We start from the raw sequence: 18,189 nt of genomic DNA, 5'->3' as shown, positions 1-18,189 counted from the left end.
TTTGCCTCATGTAGCACGACACATCTCCTTTGCATAGAGTTGATCAGGCTGTAGATTGTGGCCTGTGGAATGTTGTCCCACTCCTCTTCAATAGCTGTGTAAAGTTGCTGGATATTGGTGGGAACTGGAACATACTGTTGTACACGTTGATCCAGAGCATCCCAAACATGCTCAATGGGTGACATGTCTGGTGAGTATGCAGGCCATGGAAGAATTGGGACATTTTCAGCTTCCAGGAATTGTGTACAGATCCTTGCGACACGGGGCTGTGCATTTTCATGCTGAAACCTGAGGTGATGGCGGTGGATGAATGGCACGACAATGGGCCTTCAGACACTGAGCAAATTTCATGTCTGCTGAGCGCAAACCTGAAAGTTGTGAAAATTCTGTGCAACTTCCAGCGCACGTTTACTGTGAACACTGAGGCTGTACCCGCTTTAAGTTCGTTTTAACAGTGGCCAAGTAGGCTATTTGACAATAATGTAGGTCTACCAGAGTGGCCTACAATCAAAAACAAATGGAGAAAAATGCATCCCATAACATTTGTAATATGGAAATAGCAGTTTTATCATTCAGCCTACAGTAGCAGGCAATGTGTGGTGCTCAATGTAGGCCTACATTGAAAAAAAACATGCAGAGCTTGACGTTAACCTGTTTATCCACTTGTCCGTCAGATAAGGTGACTGAAAATGTGTTTGATGCAATTAACTACTTCACAAAATAAAATGCATTATTTATAGGGTCTGTGGTTGTGAGGCCGGTTAGACATACTGCCAAATTCTCTAAAATGATGGTGGCTTATGGTAGAGAAATTTAAATTACATTCTCCGGCAACAGCTCTGGACATTCCTGCAGTCAGCATGCCAACTGCACGCTCCTGCAGAACTTGAGGCATCTGTGGCATTGTGTTGTGTGACAACACTGTGCATTTTAGAGTGCCTTTTTATTGTCCCCAGCACAAGGTGCACCTGTGTAATGATCATGCTGTTTAATCAGCTTCTTGATATGCCACACCTGTCAGGGGGATGGATTATCTTGGCAAAGGAGAAGTGCTCACTAACAGGGATGTAAACAAATGTGTACACAACATTTTAGAGAAATAATATTTTTGTGCAAATGGAAAATTCGTGGCTCTTTTATTTAAGCTCAGGAAACATGGGACCAACACTTTACATGTTGCGTTTACATTTTTGCTCAGTATAGATAAGTTGTAAATACAACAAGTACTGATATTGTATCATAATAGCACACACAGCTTTACAAGAAAACAAAAAGGGTTTACAATAAATATATTACATACATCACCTGACTTACTTTTATTTTCCTGCACAAGTACAAACAGGATTATGCCTCTACTGCCATTCATTCCAAATAGACTGGTTTGAATTTCTCCCTGACCAATATGGCTGCCATTTTCACCCTATTCTGGAACGTTGAGGGGGATATGCCATAGCCCTGCTACTAATTCCAAAACAAATTTTGTCACATGCTTTGTAAAACAGTGAAATGCTTACTTACGGGCCCTTCCCAACAATACAGAGAAAAAAATTGAAATAATAGATAAGGAATAAATGCACAATGAGTAACGATAACTTGGCTATATACACAGGGTATGGTGTCAGCTGCAGCGAATCACAATGAGTGTAGAGTTCAAGAGAAGAGCTTAAGAAACCATGGCTCAAAAAAATAAAACGAAGTGGACAATCTAAAACACACTGAGGAAAGGAGTGGGAAAACGATTGAAGGATCCAGCCATGTTCAATCCATAACTATCATTGTGTGACAAAAAGCAGCTGGACAAGCTCTGAGGCTCAGGCCTGTTGCCTTGCAGCCTGCACCGTCATGTATATGTATACATACTGTATACTTAAACCAGACCATTGAAAAGCAGCTTTAGTGAAAGGCGGATATCTTTGAATTGATGCTCAGACCACAGCCAAACAAGACTCTCTTCTTAACTGGTGTGATATGATCGCAGTATACCCTCTCTTAAATCACTGACAAACAGGTCTGCAAGCAAAACAAGTATATCCAAGCTGTTACCAGAATGACAGACACAACAGCTTGTGGAATTGTCTTTAAAAAAGGGACTCCTGCAAAAACTAAATATTATAAATGATTATTTAAGCCATTTCAATCTCTTTGTCATTAAGTAACTTCCCAAGAGGCAAAAAAACCTGCATATAAGAACTGATCATTTTTTTTGCAACAATAGTGACATTTGTAAATTACTTCTAGAACGATAATGTCTCCTTAAGACTTCTGTTGGGATGACTCTTTCCCGCCGCTGCAAATACAGTGTGAAAACGGTCAATGGACAACTGGAGTAGCCTCTGGCTCTTACACGAGGTGGAATGGCAGAATAAGGAGTACGATGGCGCCGTGTTAATGCGATTAGAAGTGTATCACATTCTCAAAATACCTTGGCACCACCATCGTCCAGCTGCTCCAATTCATTAAACAGCTGCTCAAAATGTGTTAAGTTGGCTGGCTTAGCATGTCCGTTAGTGGCCATGGCCTTCACATGTCCAACACTATACCAGCTACTCCCTGGCAGCATCGCAAATGGCACCCTATTCCCATTATAGTGCACTACTTTTGACCAGGGACAATAGGCCTCGGGTCAAAGGTAGTGCCACTACGTCATTAATAGGGTGTAATTTGGGACACAGAGAGTTTTCCTTACAGACAGGAAGGTCCTTACCGTGCAGGTTGTAGGAGGTACATCTCAATTGTCTAAAATGGCATCCTCCTCTCCCTACTTCTCTCAACCACACGGATCGAGGAGTATATTCAGTGTGTTGCAGATAGAAATGTAATGAAGAGCAGACATAATTCCATATTCTACATGACAGAAAAATCATATCCGGTTGAGACAACACATTTATAATCTGCACACATTCCTGGACAGGGCCCAGAACAGCTAACCTTGGCAGCGAGCTCTGAACGAATCTGAGAGGATTTCAATTGGCGAGCAATACAGCGAACAAGAGCTGAAAATCCTATTTTAAAAGAAGAGGTTATTTCCCTGATAAAAGGCTTGAGCATGATACTTCCCCATCCCCTTCACAAAATGGGGAGTCTGGATGCCTTCCAAACGTTTGTCCGACCACCTACATTGACAAACCTAAAAACCACGTGCTACACAAATCGTGTCAGCTAATTAAAAAAGAGGGGATCAACATTCTGACCTGAGACCTGTGTTATGTTTTTTTTTTTTAATGGTTCATGAACTTTTCCCCTTTTACAGTTGCTTTTATGTCTCAGCGATAAACTAGGGTCCTGTTCAGGGAGTGTACTTCTCATGCTACAGAAACGGCACATACTGTGGGCCCCTCCCCCAAGGCCCGGAAAAGGCTACCTATTTACTTTGTCTCGACGATTCAGGATTCAAAACATCCTGAAACACTGGGCATTCGAAGATCCACTGAGAAATAAACACTTTGTTCAAAAGGAATAGTGGCGTTTATACAGTACTTAGTGGCTAGTTGAATAAAACTAGGGTAATCAAATGATCAAGTTGTCATTGGAATTCAGTGACATGAATGAAACCTTGAATCACACAAAACCAATGTCCTCACAGAAAGGAATTGCAACTGTGCATTTTATAGGAAATAGTCTGCAAGTTGAAAACACACAGTAAATGAGTCAGATCTGGTAGAACTGACAGCAGAGACAATACGTTCCACATTCAACCCAACACAAAACTGCACTACATTGCAACCTCATGTCCCCCCCTACATCTCAATAGGTAAGAGACAGGAGATTGAGATGACTGCTAGTGCTAGATATACAGATGAGGATAACCGAGGGGGTGTATTCAATAGAGCGAAATGTTCAGAATGTTGCAGATAGAAATGCAAAGCATAGAGCTGAAATTACTGCCTATGCCTATTGTTCTGTAACGTTGCGCAATCCTGAACAGACCGGAGCATTACACGTCCCCTTTGAAAAAGGTTGGTATTGTATACCTATTCCCAGCACTCACTTCTCTCCAAATAGAAGCATTCATATACACCAAGTTTATAAAACATTAAGAACACCTGCTCTTTCCATGACAGACTGACCAGGTGAATACTATGTTCCCTTATTGATGTCACTTCAATTCATGTAGATAAAGGGGAGGAGACAAGTTAAAGGATTTTTAAGCCTTGAGACATGGATTGTGTGTGTTCCATTCAGAGGGAGAATTGTTAAGACAAAATATTTATTGTGTTTGAATGGGGTATGGTAGTAGGTGCCAGGCGCACCGGTTTAAGTCAACACGGGCCAGCATCCCTGTGGAACGCTTGACACCTTGTAGAGTCCATGCCCTGACGAATTGAAGCTGTTGAGGGCAAAAGAGGGTGCAACTCAATATTAGGAAGTTGTTCCTAATGTTTTGTACACTCCGTGTATACAGGAAGTAATCGTGTTGCCCTCCCAAATTAGAAACATGGGGGGAGTAGTGTGGTCATTTAGTCTGCCATTTGAATTGTATAACTAAATAGAAGAAAGTCAAGTATAGTGATGAAATTAACCCCCCCAAAAATTGCTGCATGTTGTGGATCCACCAGAAGCCAGTTATAGCTTTGACTAAAACACATGATTGTAAGCTACCATAGTTTAAAATACCAAATGTTATATTTTTTCCAACCTTCCAAGAAATGAAAGATGACATTACTAATCACAATGTTTATATACAAATAAACAATATATCATGATATCCCAACCAAAACAAACATCTTTGGGCTTAGACATTAAAAAAAAAAGAAAAGAAAAAGAGAAATTACAAAATGTCATTGCAACAAAGTCAAAACAAAGAATGTTTACATTTACAGTGACTAACTATTTTTACCACAGGTTGCACATGTCCTCATCTGTACAAAACACAGCATTTTTATTGTATGTCCTAAGAATACACAAACTCATAAGACTGACATTGGTCAAGAAGAAATGCAACATGTTCTGCCTTTGCGTGGCCCTGTGAGCAGCTACAACCACTTTCTGCTGAGAGCGATGCCTCAACAGGAATACCAAAATTAACTTCAACTCCTCAGGCTAGCAAAAAGAACAAAGTTCCACAAAAAAAAAAAAATCAGTTAAGTTTCTCTCAATTCTAATGCACAACTTTGATTTGGCAACGGAGGTCACCGTGAAATAAATAAGATTCAATGTCTTACATATGTAAGAGTACATTTCCCCCCCCTAAAATTCCAGGATTCAAAATAGTTCCTTTTTAGCACAGGCCTGCTTACAATACTGCCCAACCAAGCAAAAAAGGCAGTAACTGCTCATTTGGTTGAAAATGAGTTAGTCATTTTTGCAACATTATATACATGCTTAATCATGTGGACAAGTATCCTGCCTCTATTGTATTTAGGAGAAAATGGGGGTCATGTTAGCAGTAACTACATCAAGTTACTGTGAAAACAAGGTAAATAAAAGCCATTTCTATCAGTTCCACGCTATGAGCAGTTACTGCCTTCTTGCTTGGTAGGGCAGAATAGATTGATCAAACACTAGGCTTGGTTTCAACTTGAGCAGCGAATACAAGTGGAGAGCTTGTAAAACCAACATGCAGCACACTTTGGAAATTTGCCTCGTCATTGTCCAATACATCAATTAAAGTTTTGGTACCAAGAATGGAATATACAATTGTGTTAATTCCAACAATTTGAGTCCATGATTTGTCTTCAGCTCGTACCGGTGGGCACTGATAACAATTATTGTTTTGGAGAGGGTCGAGTTGCCGTCTTCATATAGCGGGACGTTTGATTGCCATTCAAGTCATCCGTCACGTAAGATAATTTAAATCTTAACGTTGTGATGACAACGCGCTGCTCCACCGTCCTGCCAGAGCCAGAGAGATGCATGTTGTGAAGTGCTTGCACAAGACTAACTCAGTGTTGCTATTCTCTCTCACACACACACACACACACACACACACACGAAACTCAAACTCAATAAATAAAGACCGACAAACGTGGTAAGGCAGTGTTGAACATGCACCATTCATCACAAAGAACGCCCAAAAATGCAATACATGGTAATAATATGCACATTAGTTTTAAAAGCAAGGTCTCTTTCTTCACCACGTTTTTTTGTCAACTGTGGAATTTTTCAAGGCTTTCTGGGTGATATTCCTGGTCGACAGGACTAATCTCCAGGGTGACACGACACATCGTTCCGGTCTGTGCTTACGGGCTACCCTGGTCGCGTGGAGAGACAGGATCCAACGAGCATTGTGGAGCGACCAGAAGGCCAGGCACTAAGACCCGGGGCAGGGCCCGGCCGTGACAGGTCGTCTTTTTGCGTTGCAGTGAAAAGTACATTTTGGGGGGGGGGGGGAACAAAAGAGGAAGATTCCTAAGTTCTTCCAACATTGTTCCTTGCAGCAGCCAGCAGCTCCCAGACCTCATGACGTTCCAGACGTTTCCAGGTAACTCTGGAGCTTCCGCACCGTAGTTTTGTCCAGGGAGCAGAGGTCAAAGTCAAACGTGGTGTTTGTGATGTGGAAGTGTCCAGTCTCCTCGATGAGGTTCACTATCTGTGAGGGGAAAGAAGGCACAGATAGAAAGTCAACAAACCCTTAGACTACAGTCTTTAAACCCTAATCCTACCAAGAACGGAGGAATTGTACACATTTCCTTTGTTAAATCATCCACATTCAACATAATTAGGAAGTTGCCCTAATGTTTGGTATATTGACCAGCAGCAGAGTTTCCACCCTATACAGTCTCAGGGAGCAGCCTACTCAGACAATGTTGAACCGCACACTATAATATAGACCAATTCAAAACAAATTTGTGGGAAGCGTCATTGAACGGTGGGTGGGCTAGTGTCGGTTTTTACTACACTGAATTTGGAATGGGGACCCCCCTAATTCACCCCACTGCACTCCTTGCATGTGAACTCTATCAGAGAGGGAGAGGCCCTAATAGGTAATATGCTTTTTCCTTGGCTGGTGTCTTATTGGTTCCAGCTCTCCTCCGATAGGGAAGTGTGTGCGTGTGTATGCGTCTATCTTGCAGTGATTACTGGAACTCCGGTGTCTGAAGCCGTGGCGTTGTTGTAACGTAATGGGTGACCCTAGCCTGATCCGTTTCATACTACAAAGCACCGGTTGGGCCTCCATGTGGAACGCATTTCTCCTCCTCCCTCCCTGAGCGCCGGCCGGACCAGGAGTGCAGGGAGACTCGGCCAATTGTTATGACATGGAAGATAGAATTCAGATGCTTGCAAGCCGAGTCGCAACACACACCCCTCCCCCCGTATCCGGGGAGAAGGACCCACACCAAGATTACCGGACCTGGTTTTGGTCAGGTAGGACAGCACTTTGGCAGATACTACAGATTCATTTCTATTGAAAATAAAGTGGCCACATTTTCTTGATTCTTCTTCTTCAAAAAAAATATGAAATGACTCCATTGCAGTTTTTCCAAAAAGAGGCAAAATAGCATTGGGAGGTTGGAAAGATAATCATTCACGTCTCATATTCAGAGGATGTGAAACACTGCTATGACACTGAAGTCTCCAAGCGCTCTGAGGATTAGCTTGATTATGCCGTGAGTTAGCGCTCGGGTCGCTGATGTTGTGTGGGGAGGAGTTTTTCCACCAATGCTCGGAGCCAAACATCTCATTAGGAAAGCGAGCCCGCTCCTTGGCAACGGCGGCTGGGAATCTCCATTAATGCGGTCATATGATAGGCCTTGTGAACATAAGCAAGAGGACGTGTGCTTTTAGATGGAGTGGAGGAAAAAAATGTTAACCAAATCATTAATAATTGCCAGACACCTATACGAAGTCCTCAATTATAATGTGCTGCGTAACAGATACAGCATGAAGCCCAAACAACACGACCCGCGCAAGCGACATCTTCCATGCAAACATGAACCGGCAAACGTACGGGTTCGTCCTCCGAGAACACATGTATTAGTACAGCAAACTCACACAAACAAACACTATTGGACCTCACCTGTTGGAGTATGTGCCTCTCTCTCAGTGTCATCAGTCGTCTGTGTAGCTCCACCAGCTCATCCAGGTAAGCCTGAGAGACAGACGGAAAGCACGGCCCATCAGCATGGGGGAGTTCAACTAAAAGAGACCTTTTTTTTTAACTGGGTCAAATCCGAATTTCATGTACGTGAGCCGTGGTTTGATTTAAAATTTGCCTGGGACGACAACGGTGCTAACTGCGTTGTCGCAAAAGTGCGAACTCAAGCAAACCTCAAATTTTCAAGTGTGTATTTGAACCAGGTCTGTTACCTATTTACACCACCGTGTGGCTCAGTTGGTAGAGCATGGCGCTTGCAACGCCAGGGTTGTGGGTTCATTCCCCACGGGGGGACCAGGATGAATATGTATGAACTTTCCAATTTGTAAGTCGCTCTGGATAAGAGCGTCAGCTAAATGACTTAAATGTAAATGTAAACTATGACAAGGCGAGTAACCGGGCCAAGTTATGATTATCAGGAAGACTGTCTCCTGTCCATTTGCAAGAGCCTTGGTGACCGCAGAGACTTCAGTTTAGGACTGCAAATGTCCTGGCTACAATGCCATTCAATTACACTGATTGGACCATATCTCTGTAAAACCCAACCACAAGGAAGCTACTCACCTTGTCACAGTCAATGTTTTTATTCTTATCCTGCTTCGTTTGCTTAATGGGGCTCTTCACCTCCAGTATCTGCGAGACATCAGGGTATTCATCAGTACACAACGTAGCAATAAGTTTGGCAACGAAAAACAAGCGTTTCTTATTAGACAAGTTCAGGTAGGCCCCTCCCAGTTGACCCATTTCCTTTCATTTCGTCCTAAGTGAATATGAACCAGATAAGGGATTATCATATGTACCCACTGGAAAACCGCTGCTTTGTTTAAACTTTACACAAAGGTCATTATTTACGCGTAGCATTGTGGCTGGCGCACGAGGGAAATGCATCCTGGGAATTATAGGATGCTAATAAGACTGATGTTTCCATACAAGCAGTGTCTAAAACCAATAACAGCTCTGTTCAATTTCATAATGTTTATAATTTTATTGGTCTTACCTGGTTATTACTGGTGTTTATTAAAGGCGGGGGCTCGTGGCGAGAGTGGGGAGAGGGCGCTGAGCTGTTTTCACTCTCAGTGCCGTCACTCAAGCTGACCCTGCAGAAAAGGAGGATGACAACCATTGGAATACTATACAACATTATTACTGATAATGGAACATTATTCAAAATGGAAAATGTATTTTTGTGGTTGTTTTTCCATCCAATCGAACCACACACAGCACAAGGTCAGAGCAGCATCCCTGAAGCTATTTTGAGATTTAGAGCCTTCCTTAAGGGCACAACGGTAGAGGTAGTACCTGAGATGGCATATGATACTAGTAACTTTTAAGTTGCCAGTTCATTAAAGCCCCATTGAAAACGACCCTGGGGGGCCCCCCAAAGGGCCATGTTGCCATGACAACGGCCAGGCACTACCTACCGGCGGTGGCGGTGTGTCATGTGCGTGTGCATCGGTCGCTCCAGGTCAGAGTCCATGTCGTTGTCATCGTTGTCCTCCTCCTCCGAATCATCCTCGTTGTCGTCGGAGTGCAGGTCGTGAATTATTGAACGAAGGGGACCCAACACTGTGTGTAGAGAGAGAAAGCGAACATTCGTGAAGAGGAAACAATTTGATAGTGACTAATCATGCCCAGTCTTGTGATTCCATCCATGGATTGTGTAGTCAGGTGTGAGGTTACCTGTGTGGGCTGTGGCAGGGACGGCCCCTACCTTCCTGCGGACGAATTCGGCCACTGTGTCCATGGAACAAAAACACAGCATGGGAGTGAAGGGGAAGAGATGCAACATGTTATACCCCATTTGGGGTGGCCAATAAAAATAAAAAAAGATTGTCATTTCCAGGTGATCTGGAGAAAAGTGTGTATGCATAGGTTCTGGTGTTACCTTGGCGTTTGTGGCTGGCTGCAAATCCTGAACTGGAACTAGAGCTTGAACTGGCTGGACTGGGCTGCTCCGACTGGGAAGAGGAGAGGGGGAAAGAGAGATCAGTGACCAATACACTATCAGAGATCTACTACATGGCAAATGAACAAACGTCGGTGCTCACAGAGAGTGCAAAGCCCCTTGGGTAGGGTGCAAACACTGGACACAAAACACTGAGTCCGCAGCCCACGCTTCAAGTCCAGCATAACATTTCCACAGAGGGCCATGTTAGTGTGTGTGTCACATAGAAATGCGATGGGATTGGAGATCAGAAGAAAGTTAGACCCAATTATCTACCATCTTCCATCCTAAAAGGCATAACAGTGCTTGCTTCCACCGTAAATCTGGGCTTGTCAAACACAAACATGGTAGATTTACAATGCTTCACAAGGTTGAAAGCAGTATCCCCCCCCCCCCCTCAACACACACGAAACAGACAGTTGGGCAGGAAGGCAACCATTGAAAGGTAGACTGCAGCATGTCAATATAAAAAAGGGAATTTGGTTCAATTACCACATACAAAAGACAACATTTCTGGAGCAAGCCAGAAAATCCAAATTAAGTTCCCGCATACCCATCCACATATTACATTCACACGGCTGCACGCCCATATCAACTCAAGCGGTCTGGGGTGAATTTGGTCCTATTCAGAGCCATCATGCTGCCTAAGTTTCATACAAACCAATTCTAATGAGAAAAACAGTGAAAAACATATTGATCACTGGTCTCGACTGGGAAAGAAGTCTAACCTCAATGGAACTTCCTGGTTAAATAAAACCAGCAATTTATGAAGCCCCTCTTACATCAGCGGATGTCACAAAGTGCTGTACAGAAACCCAGCCTAAAACCGCAAACAGCAAGCAATGGAGGTGTAGAAGAATCAAATACTTCCCAATTCTTGCAAGTCGTGTGCATGTACAGTATCAAATATAATTTTAACAAATACATTTCAAGTCAGAGATTGACAAAAAGTAAATTAACACGACCCACCAAACCACGTTTCTTAACACCCGCCTGCACCAATGTGTTGGAGGAAAAACCGTTCACCTGATGACTGAGGTCAGCCTGCAGGCACCCAGCCCTCCACAAGGAGTTGCTAGAGCGTGATGAGCCAAGTAAAGGTCCCCGGACAAACCCTCCCCTAATCCGGACGACGCTGGGCCAATTGTGTGCCGCCCTGTGGGATTCCAGATCACAGCCGGTTGCGATACGGCCCGGGATCAAACCCGGGTCTGTAGTGACGCCTCTAGCACTGCAGGAGGCATCCGCAACTTCTCTACTGGATGTGGCTCTCCCAACCATTCAATTTCTCCTTAGTACACTTCCTATTGGGCTTATGGTTATAGGCTGCAATAATAGCTAATAAGAGTCCAAAAAGCCTATTAAGTGCATTAAATCTTAGGAAGACAGGGCTCTGTAGGCAGGCTTGGCACCCCGGTGGCGTGAGTGGCAGTGATGAAATCCCTGGCATAGGCCAATAAGGAGACTGTGACAGGTTTACTGGCTGGGCTCCCAGGGGCTCCTGTATTTACAACGCACATGCACAACATTCCCTCTCCCGTCACTGTAGAAACGCTAACATGTGTGGGTGAGCAATGGCTTGGTTCCAATACTTTGAAAATGCCTCCTTCCTTCATGTATGGGCTAATCACTAATTGAAAATGGTACTGATTGATGGCAGTATGTTAACCGAGACAATTTGAGTGAACAAAAAGGGGAGGGGTATATGAATAAAGAGACTCTATAGGAGGACATCATATCATGACACTCATAGTACCAGGGAGGAAGATGAGTGCCTAGATGTACCGATCTACTTTGCTCCAAATGACACCAGAAGTTCTGTGTTACCTATTACACCAACTTTCATATCCATGTCAGTCTAACAAAAAGTTGTAAATTTTTCCACTTTAAGTTAGTGCAAAGGGGGTGATATCTTTCTCTACTGAAAGGAACTATGAAAATCTGCAAGTTACCATTAAGTTAATCCTCCTTAGAAGGCTGCACAAAAGGAAATCTGAAGAAGCCATTAAAGTTAATCTGAATTAATTTGTTTACATTCCTCTCAGATGACCCCTTGGAAACCAGGCCTAGGTCTCCTGAACAATATCCAACTCACAGAAGTGTTCTGGCCCTCCAGCCAAGGCAGCACAAAGCAGTGATTTACAGCCAGGACAGGGCTGATACAAAATGTTTTCAGCTTATAAAACGCTTGATAGGGCCGTCTTATGAATACACCTGCTGCAACAAAGAAACGGTGGATTTAAAAATCGAAGAGAGCCTGAATGGAGAGGAGAAGATATTTTCCTGAGGCAACAAATATAATTAATTGAATTGGAGAATTTCCAGGTGATGGATCTATGTCTGATATGGCGGGGCTTCGGTTTCCTGTCTGGCCTGTGAGGTGTGCTGCAAGGCTGTGTTACGATTTCCATTCCAAATTGGGGAAGAGTCAACAAACTTCCATTACCACACACAAAAAACTCCTCCTCCCCTCACTTCTACCAAGATCTGGGCTGAGTATTGATGCTGCCAAGTGTCTGGCTGGCAAGTGTAGGGGTAAGCCCATTAAAACCAAGCCCCCCTGTGGGGTCCCACAGAGTCATGAGGGAATCTTTGATGTTCTCTCCCTTTCTTTTTGGAGCATTTTACAGCCTGTTTGTCTGTCTGGGTGTCTCGCTGACATCAAATGCATGGTCAGAGGCCTTGGTTGTAAATCAAGAGGCTTTTCTCCGTCTTTGGTTGTCCAGCCAAAAACGAGAAACTTGTAAAAAATAATAAAGGGCATTTCAGAGCTTGTGGAGAGAGCCACGTTAAAATCATCTGGTCTGGCATTTGTGCTGTGTCCCAGAGAGAGAGAAAGAGAGCGAGTGAAGGAGAGAGCTGGAGATTACCAAGGCCTATCCCTTACCCTTCACCCTGCCTTGATTAATAGCAAAGCTGTAACGGTACAGTACATTACTTTTTTAAAGCTAATGAAAAAGTGACTTCAATCAAAACTGACAGACAGCAAATGTGGTGCAACAGCTGACAAGATGCAATAACCAGCCACTAGCTAAACATGAAACACAGAACAAAATAGCCAAACTGCTTAAAATTCCCACTACCATTGTAAAAATAGTTAAGTGAAACAGCACAGACATACTACTAAAGTCAACCATATGCCCATAAAATAAGGAAGAGTATTATTTGTCAGTGTTATATTTTAGCTGGCTCTTGAAGCACTGTGTGGGTTAAGCCAAACGTGACTAAGTCATCATTGGTTTCGTCCTCCATATCGCAAGAAATCAGCCACAACTCATCCCCTCAATATTTTTTATGTAAATAAGCAGGGAAGACCGACAGAAAAAATAATTAAAGGGATAGTTCAGACAAATTACACAATGACAAATTGGTTTCCTTACCATATAAGTAGTCCATGTACACAGTATGACGGCAATCCATGCTTTGGTTTAGTTTTCCTGTCACTGTTTACACATGCTAATGTTTTAGAATGTGGAACAAATCCCATTCAAGTCATACACCGAGTCGATATTCCCCTCGACCACGCACACAAATTGAGGAAAACATTCTTTCCCATTCACCACTATTGTAAGAGAGCCAACTTTGTCAATATTTTGTTATACATAATTACATAAACATGCCGTGTTGTTCAATGTACATGTAACCAGGTAAAAATCCCAACCTACGGTTCGTAATGCTCCCACGTAGGGAAATAGAGCCTGTGAGAAGAGTCCTGTTACTTCAAGCTATTCGGTGTGGGAGAGAGGGAAATGTGGGGACCCGGTGTCAAAGTAGGCTACACGTAGTTATGTGTGGAAAACCTTTTATCACAGGTAAAACATTTAACTTGTTTAGTATAGTGCATTTGTAACTCCACTCACTACTTGTAGCTGTATAACGTTAGTCTGTTAGTTTGCGTCTTTGGTTTTGGCAAGTTTAACGTTCCGGTCGGTAGCTAGCATATGGCTGCTAGCACCGTTATAAGTAGTGAGAATGCTCTGGAGCAGGCAATGTTGAAAAGTAATTTTTAGACATGTTGTACTTTTCTTAAATATAATTTTGTAATTGACTAAAATAAGCAGACAAGAAAATTGCGTTTCAAAACGTTTCTGTTGTGAGCCAATGGGGTAACCAAAGGTTGTTTTCCCCACAGGCGGGCAGGGCCGCGTCATTCTATCTAATACCGATTGGGACTATGAGACCGATAAGCCTTTTTCCCGCATCATGTCCATATAATCCGAAAGTATACAACATTGATTGTGAAGCTCAGCAGAATCAAACGATTTGAACACGATGCGCGAAAAATGCTAATATCGGTCGGAGGACGCGTGACTTCACTTTCGCATCTCCCGAGCCCTTTAAGGGAGTTGCAGCAACGAGACAAGGTAGAAGTTGGGGAGAAAGGGGGGGGAGGGAAACAAATCAATTGTATTTTGACATTTACATGTCACACCCAGCTAAAATAGGTTTTTCACAGAAGATACCAAAACTGATTTGTAGGGAGAAACAGAGCTGATGATTAAAGGCCAACACTGATTTCTTCCAATTCTCCAGCAGAGGTCTATGTACTGTAGTACTGTGTCCTCTCCAGCCAATCAGTAGCATTTGTTGATTAAGTATGAGCCAGGGAAAAATGGAAACTAGTAGGAGTGCATCCCTGGGCTAAAGACTACAAAATACCACGAGAAAAACAATACAGTATCCAGCAGACGAAATAGGCAATGACAGACAATGCATCCAAGTGTGTGAGTGTGACCACATGGTTGTGTGCCTGGAAGCTTTAAACCTCATCCAAGTGGAAGACTGAGGGGAAAGGCACTTTGAAGCTAAATGACAGATCATTTTCTTGTTTGATCTGTGGCCCTGAGACACCACACAAAGTAAAGATAAATCTACTCCTTCCCCCGCTATGACATGCAACTTCCAGGATGTGTGTGTCTATGTCTGCTGACTGTAGAGGCTAAGGCCTAACCCTAGACAGCAACTCGAACCAAAGCGACTGACTTGCTTGCCTAGTACGGTTCAGCCCTGGGGAAAGCCTTATCTGTAATTCGTTGTACTACACAGGAGAGCAAGGGGAATACGAGATGGAATTCCATTCAAATTCTAGAGGCGTGCGAGCAGCCACAAATCGCCTCCCTGGCTATGGGGATACAGCCTCTTAATCTACGGGCCCAGGCTGCCAAATAGAGCCCTCTCTAACCCCGGTCTCTGAAACCGTATACCCTTGTTACAGTTTATGAACTTCTCAGATCCAAAGACTTAGTCAATTAAGAGGGCCAAAGATTAGCCTTCATTCAAAATTATGAGGTCTTCTAGTGTGCTGGAGTCAAAAACACCGACAGAAACCGAGTAAATGGACCTCACGTGGTCCGAGTAAGAAACCCACATCTTAGATGTCCATTTTCATAGCACGTAAGGCCATTAGCCTATTTTTAATACTTTTTTTGCAGACATTTGATTTGCACCTAAACCAGGAAACCTACAGATGTCTTGGTTTAAATGTTACTTTTCAAAGTGCTTGTGCAAAAGCTGCAGCAAAGGAACATCGTTAATGTGACAAACTCTCGCATGGTGGCGGCAAGTTTGTTTGTAGTCAACTAACAATAAATTAAAATCAGGAAAATACAGTATGTCCCTAGTAGTGTAGTTATATCCCCTTTGCAGCATATTTTTTTATTTACCTGTGCTGCAGGGAAACTTTCAATCAGCCCAACTGTAACAAGGATAAACAACTTCTCTTCCCAATAGACAGTAGAAGGCCCCAAAGAAACATCCACCATTCTTTTCGCGAGAGAGCGCGAGCGAGAAGTGAGGACAAAAGGTAGGGAAACTTCAATAGCCGTCACCTCCGACAACAAACATGCAGCTGGTCTACTGGTTTATGGGCCCGGGCTTCTTCAGTACATCGTAAATCTCACAGCCATTCTGCTTTAGGGGCTTTTGTCTTGCCTTGCTCAAAGCCACCAAAGCAGACCTCTTATAGGACAATAAACAGGACTTTAGTATTAGGTTGCCCCCATCAATCTGCCGTCTCCTCTCTTTCAGTCTCCCGAAGCCACCAGTTATTTGCACCGACTCTTGCACCGGTTCTATGCACTCACTGGACTCTACCCACACATATTACACTAACGCTCCAACACACACCACAAACATGTGTATTGACGCTACAGACACTCACACGTTTCAAACATGCTGCTGCTAATCTGTTTATTATTTATATCCTAATTGCCAGGTCACTTTACCCCTACCTACATGTACATATTACCCTACCTCGTGCCCCTGCACATTGACTCGGTACCTGTACTCCTTGTATATAGCCTTGTTATTATATTGTGTTACCATTTCATTTTTGCGCAAATTTTTGTACATGTGACAAATACAATTTTATTTGAAGTGAGATACAAGTACAAGATGAACATTGCTGGACTTGGCAAAAACGTCAGTTAATTCACTCTCAATTCAGTGGGAGGTTGATCAAACAAGGTCGTTTCGATTTGAATTAAGGTGCCATGCGCTTTCAGTTTGGTCATGTAGTAGGTCAACCTAACAAAAGTGACTGTAACTCATGGACATGTAGCACTCCACAAACATAAAACCAACCACAAACCACCCTATTGCGCTGAGAAAGAGTCAGGAAGGCATGCAACATGTGCACAGCCTACACATTTTGTATTGATGAGGGACCAACTTGTGTGTACTATTGCGCAATAGTAGGCCAATGCTTATACCGAAGTACAAATTCATGAAACAGCCTGTGTTTCCATTACATGAAAGAAGTTAACCTAAAATACAAGCTGTTCATATGATCTACCCATGTGTAGTTGTGGGGCCTTCATTAGACTTTCTTCTTCTTGTTACTTTCTCCCTCCCCTTTGGTGGTTTCCCCCAGGCCTACATAGCGTGGCAGAAGCACAGATCAAATGAAGGTTCGCGTTAGGCGTAAGCAGGGATAGCCAGGACTGGGCCACCAGAGTCGTCAAGGCAGCTTGTGGAGGACTGACCACCTGGCATTTGTCTCCACTCGCCCTGCACCCACCCCACTTCCCATTTATGACCATTCCTGTAGGGCAAATTCCTCCCTCCCCCCACCAACACCACACATTTGGCTTTGGGCTGCAATGGCTCTGCTGGTTCTGACGGGGAAATGGTTAAGGGAGATTAGCACCTGTGTGTGTGTGTGTGTGTGTGTGTGTAATGTATTTGTAGCGGGACTGATGAACACACCATGGGCATGAAAGAAAATTTGAAAGCAAACGGAGAAAGACAATGAGATGCTTTCTGACAAATGCAGAATGTTTGCCCCCTTTTTCCTCTTTTCTAAAAGGCAAAAGATTGAAGAGGAGCTCTTGGCTATTCCTGGCGTCCTTCTGCATTCTCCTTGGGTGCCGTAAAAACATACATCTCCCAGCTTGCCTTTCTGCTAATAACAGTCCCCACTTTGTTAAGATCCTTTACTGAATGTGTGAGGAGCTGGCAACACACTGAAAGGCCTACTGATTTCTCTCAAGGTCTAAATATGACTGTTATTCTCATCTTAACACTTACAAAAGGAACTAGACTGTGGTATGTAAAAAATAATTTCCCAGATCTCTAATCCTTTGCACAGAGTATCAAATTTAACCAAATTGTCAACTAAAAAAGAATTCAGAACGCAACAGTTGACCATGCAACCTGGATTTAGCAGAACATTCTAAACCTGCAAACATTAGTCGCTTTGCATGGGCAGCTTTTTTGGATATGTCAAAATGGGGCACTGGGAGGTAAATTCATGAAGGTGGGGTGGTTGTTTAGGAGGTATCCATTTCCTGTTTCCTTCCAAACAAAAGCAGCCCCTCTGCAGCTGCACACCAACCATGTTTATGAGCCACCCCCTTGGACTCGGTCATTAGATGTTTATTGCCTGGTCATGCGGAGGATGAGACTGACCAACAGAACAGACCCACTTTTAAAACCAGAGGATTCAATAACCTTCTTACCGCACCAGGCAGAAACTCCACTCTGCTACCTAATACTAAAAAAGTCCAGTAGGCTCCATGGGCATACTCATATGGTAATGTGCAAAAATGCTAAATAGAAAGATTCCTATCGGTTGATCCTGAATGTGAAGCCGTAACAGTACAAACAAAATGGACACACTTTATTGCTCCAAAAGTACACCTGGTTTCACCACTCACTGATTTGAAGGGACAAAAACAAGCAGACACTGGCCACGAGGACCAGAATTGCT

General features: G+C 43.3%; 1 protein-coding gene across 5 annotated transcripts in view; it reads right to left on the bottom strand.

Moving 5' to 3' along the window:
- Positions 1-1,119: 1,119 nt before the first annotated feature.
- Positions 1,120-18,189, bottom strand: part of mllt3 (MLLT3 super elongation complex subunit) — a 51,912-nt gene continuing 34,842 nt past the window's right edge. For 4 of the 5 annotated variants that reach the window (XM_023982440.2, XM_023982436.2, XM_023982438.2 and 1 more), the window contains 7 exons: positions 9,921-9,993; positions 9,716-9,769; positions 9,457-9,601; positions 9,033-9,132; positions 8,600-8,668; positions 7,958-8,029; positions 1,120-6,529 (listed from right to left, as the gene is read on the bottom strand). In XM_023982440.2, coding sequence (XP_023838208.1) covers positions 6,398-6,529; positions 7,958-8,029; positions 8,600-8,668; positions 9,033-9,132; positions 9,457-9,601; positions 9,716-9,769; positions 9,921-9,993 — 645 coding nt within the window. In that variant the 3' untranslated portion in view covers positions 1,120-6,397. The remainder of the gene's footprint in view (positions 6,530-7,957; positions 8,030-8,599; positions 8,669-9,032; positions 9,133-9,456; positions 9,602-9,715; positions 9,770-9,920; positions 9,994-18,189) is intronic. The other variant, XM_023982439.2, reaches the window with a different exon arrangement.

This window comes from Salvelinus sp. IW2-2015, linkage group LG37 (assembly GCF_002910315.2).
Source record: "Salvelinus sp. IW2-2015 linkage group LG37, ASM291031v2, whole genome shotgun sequence".
NCBI lineage: Eukaryota > Metazoa > Chordata > Actinopteri > Salmoniformes > Salmonidae > Salvelinus > Salvelinus sp. IW2-2015.
This window is presented reverse-complemented; position numbering and strand designations above follow the sequence as displayed.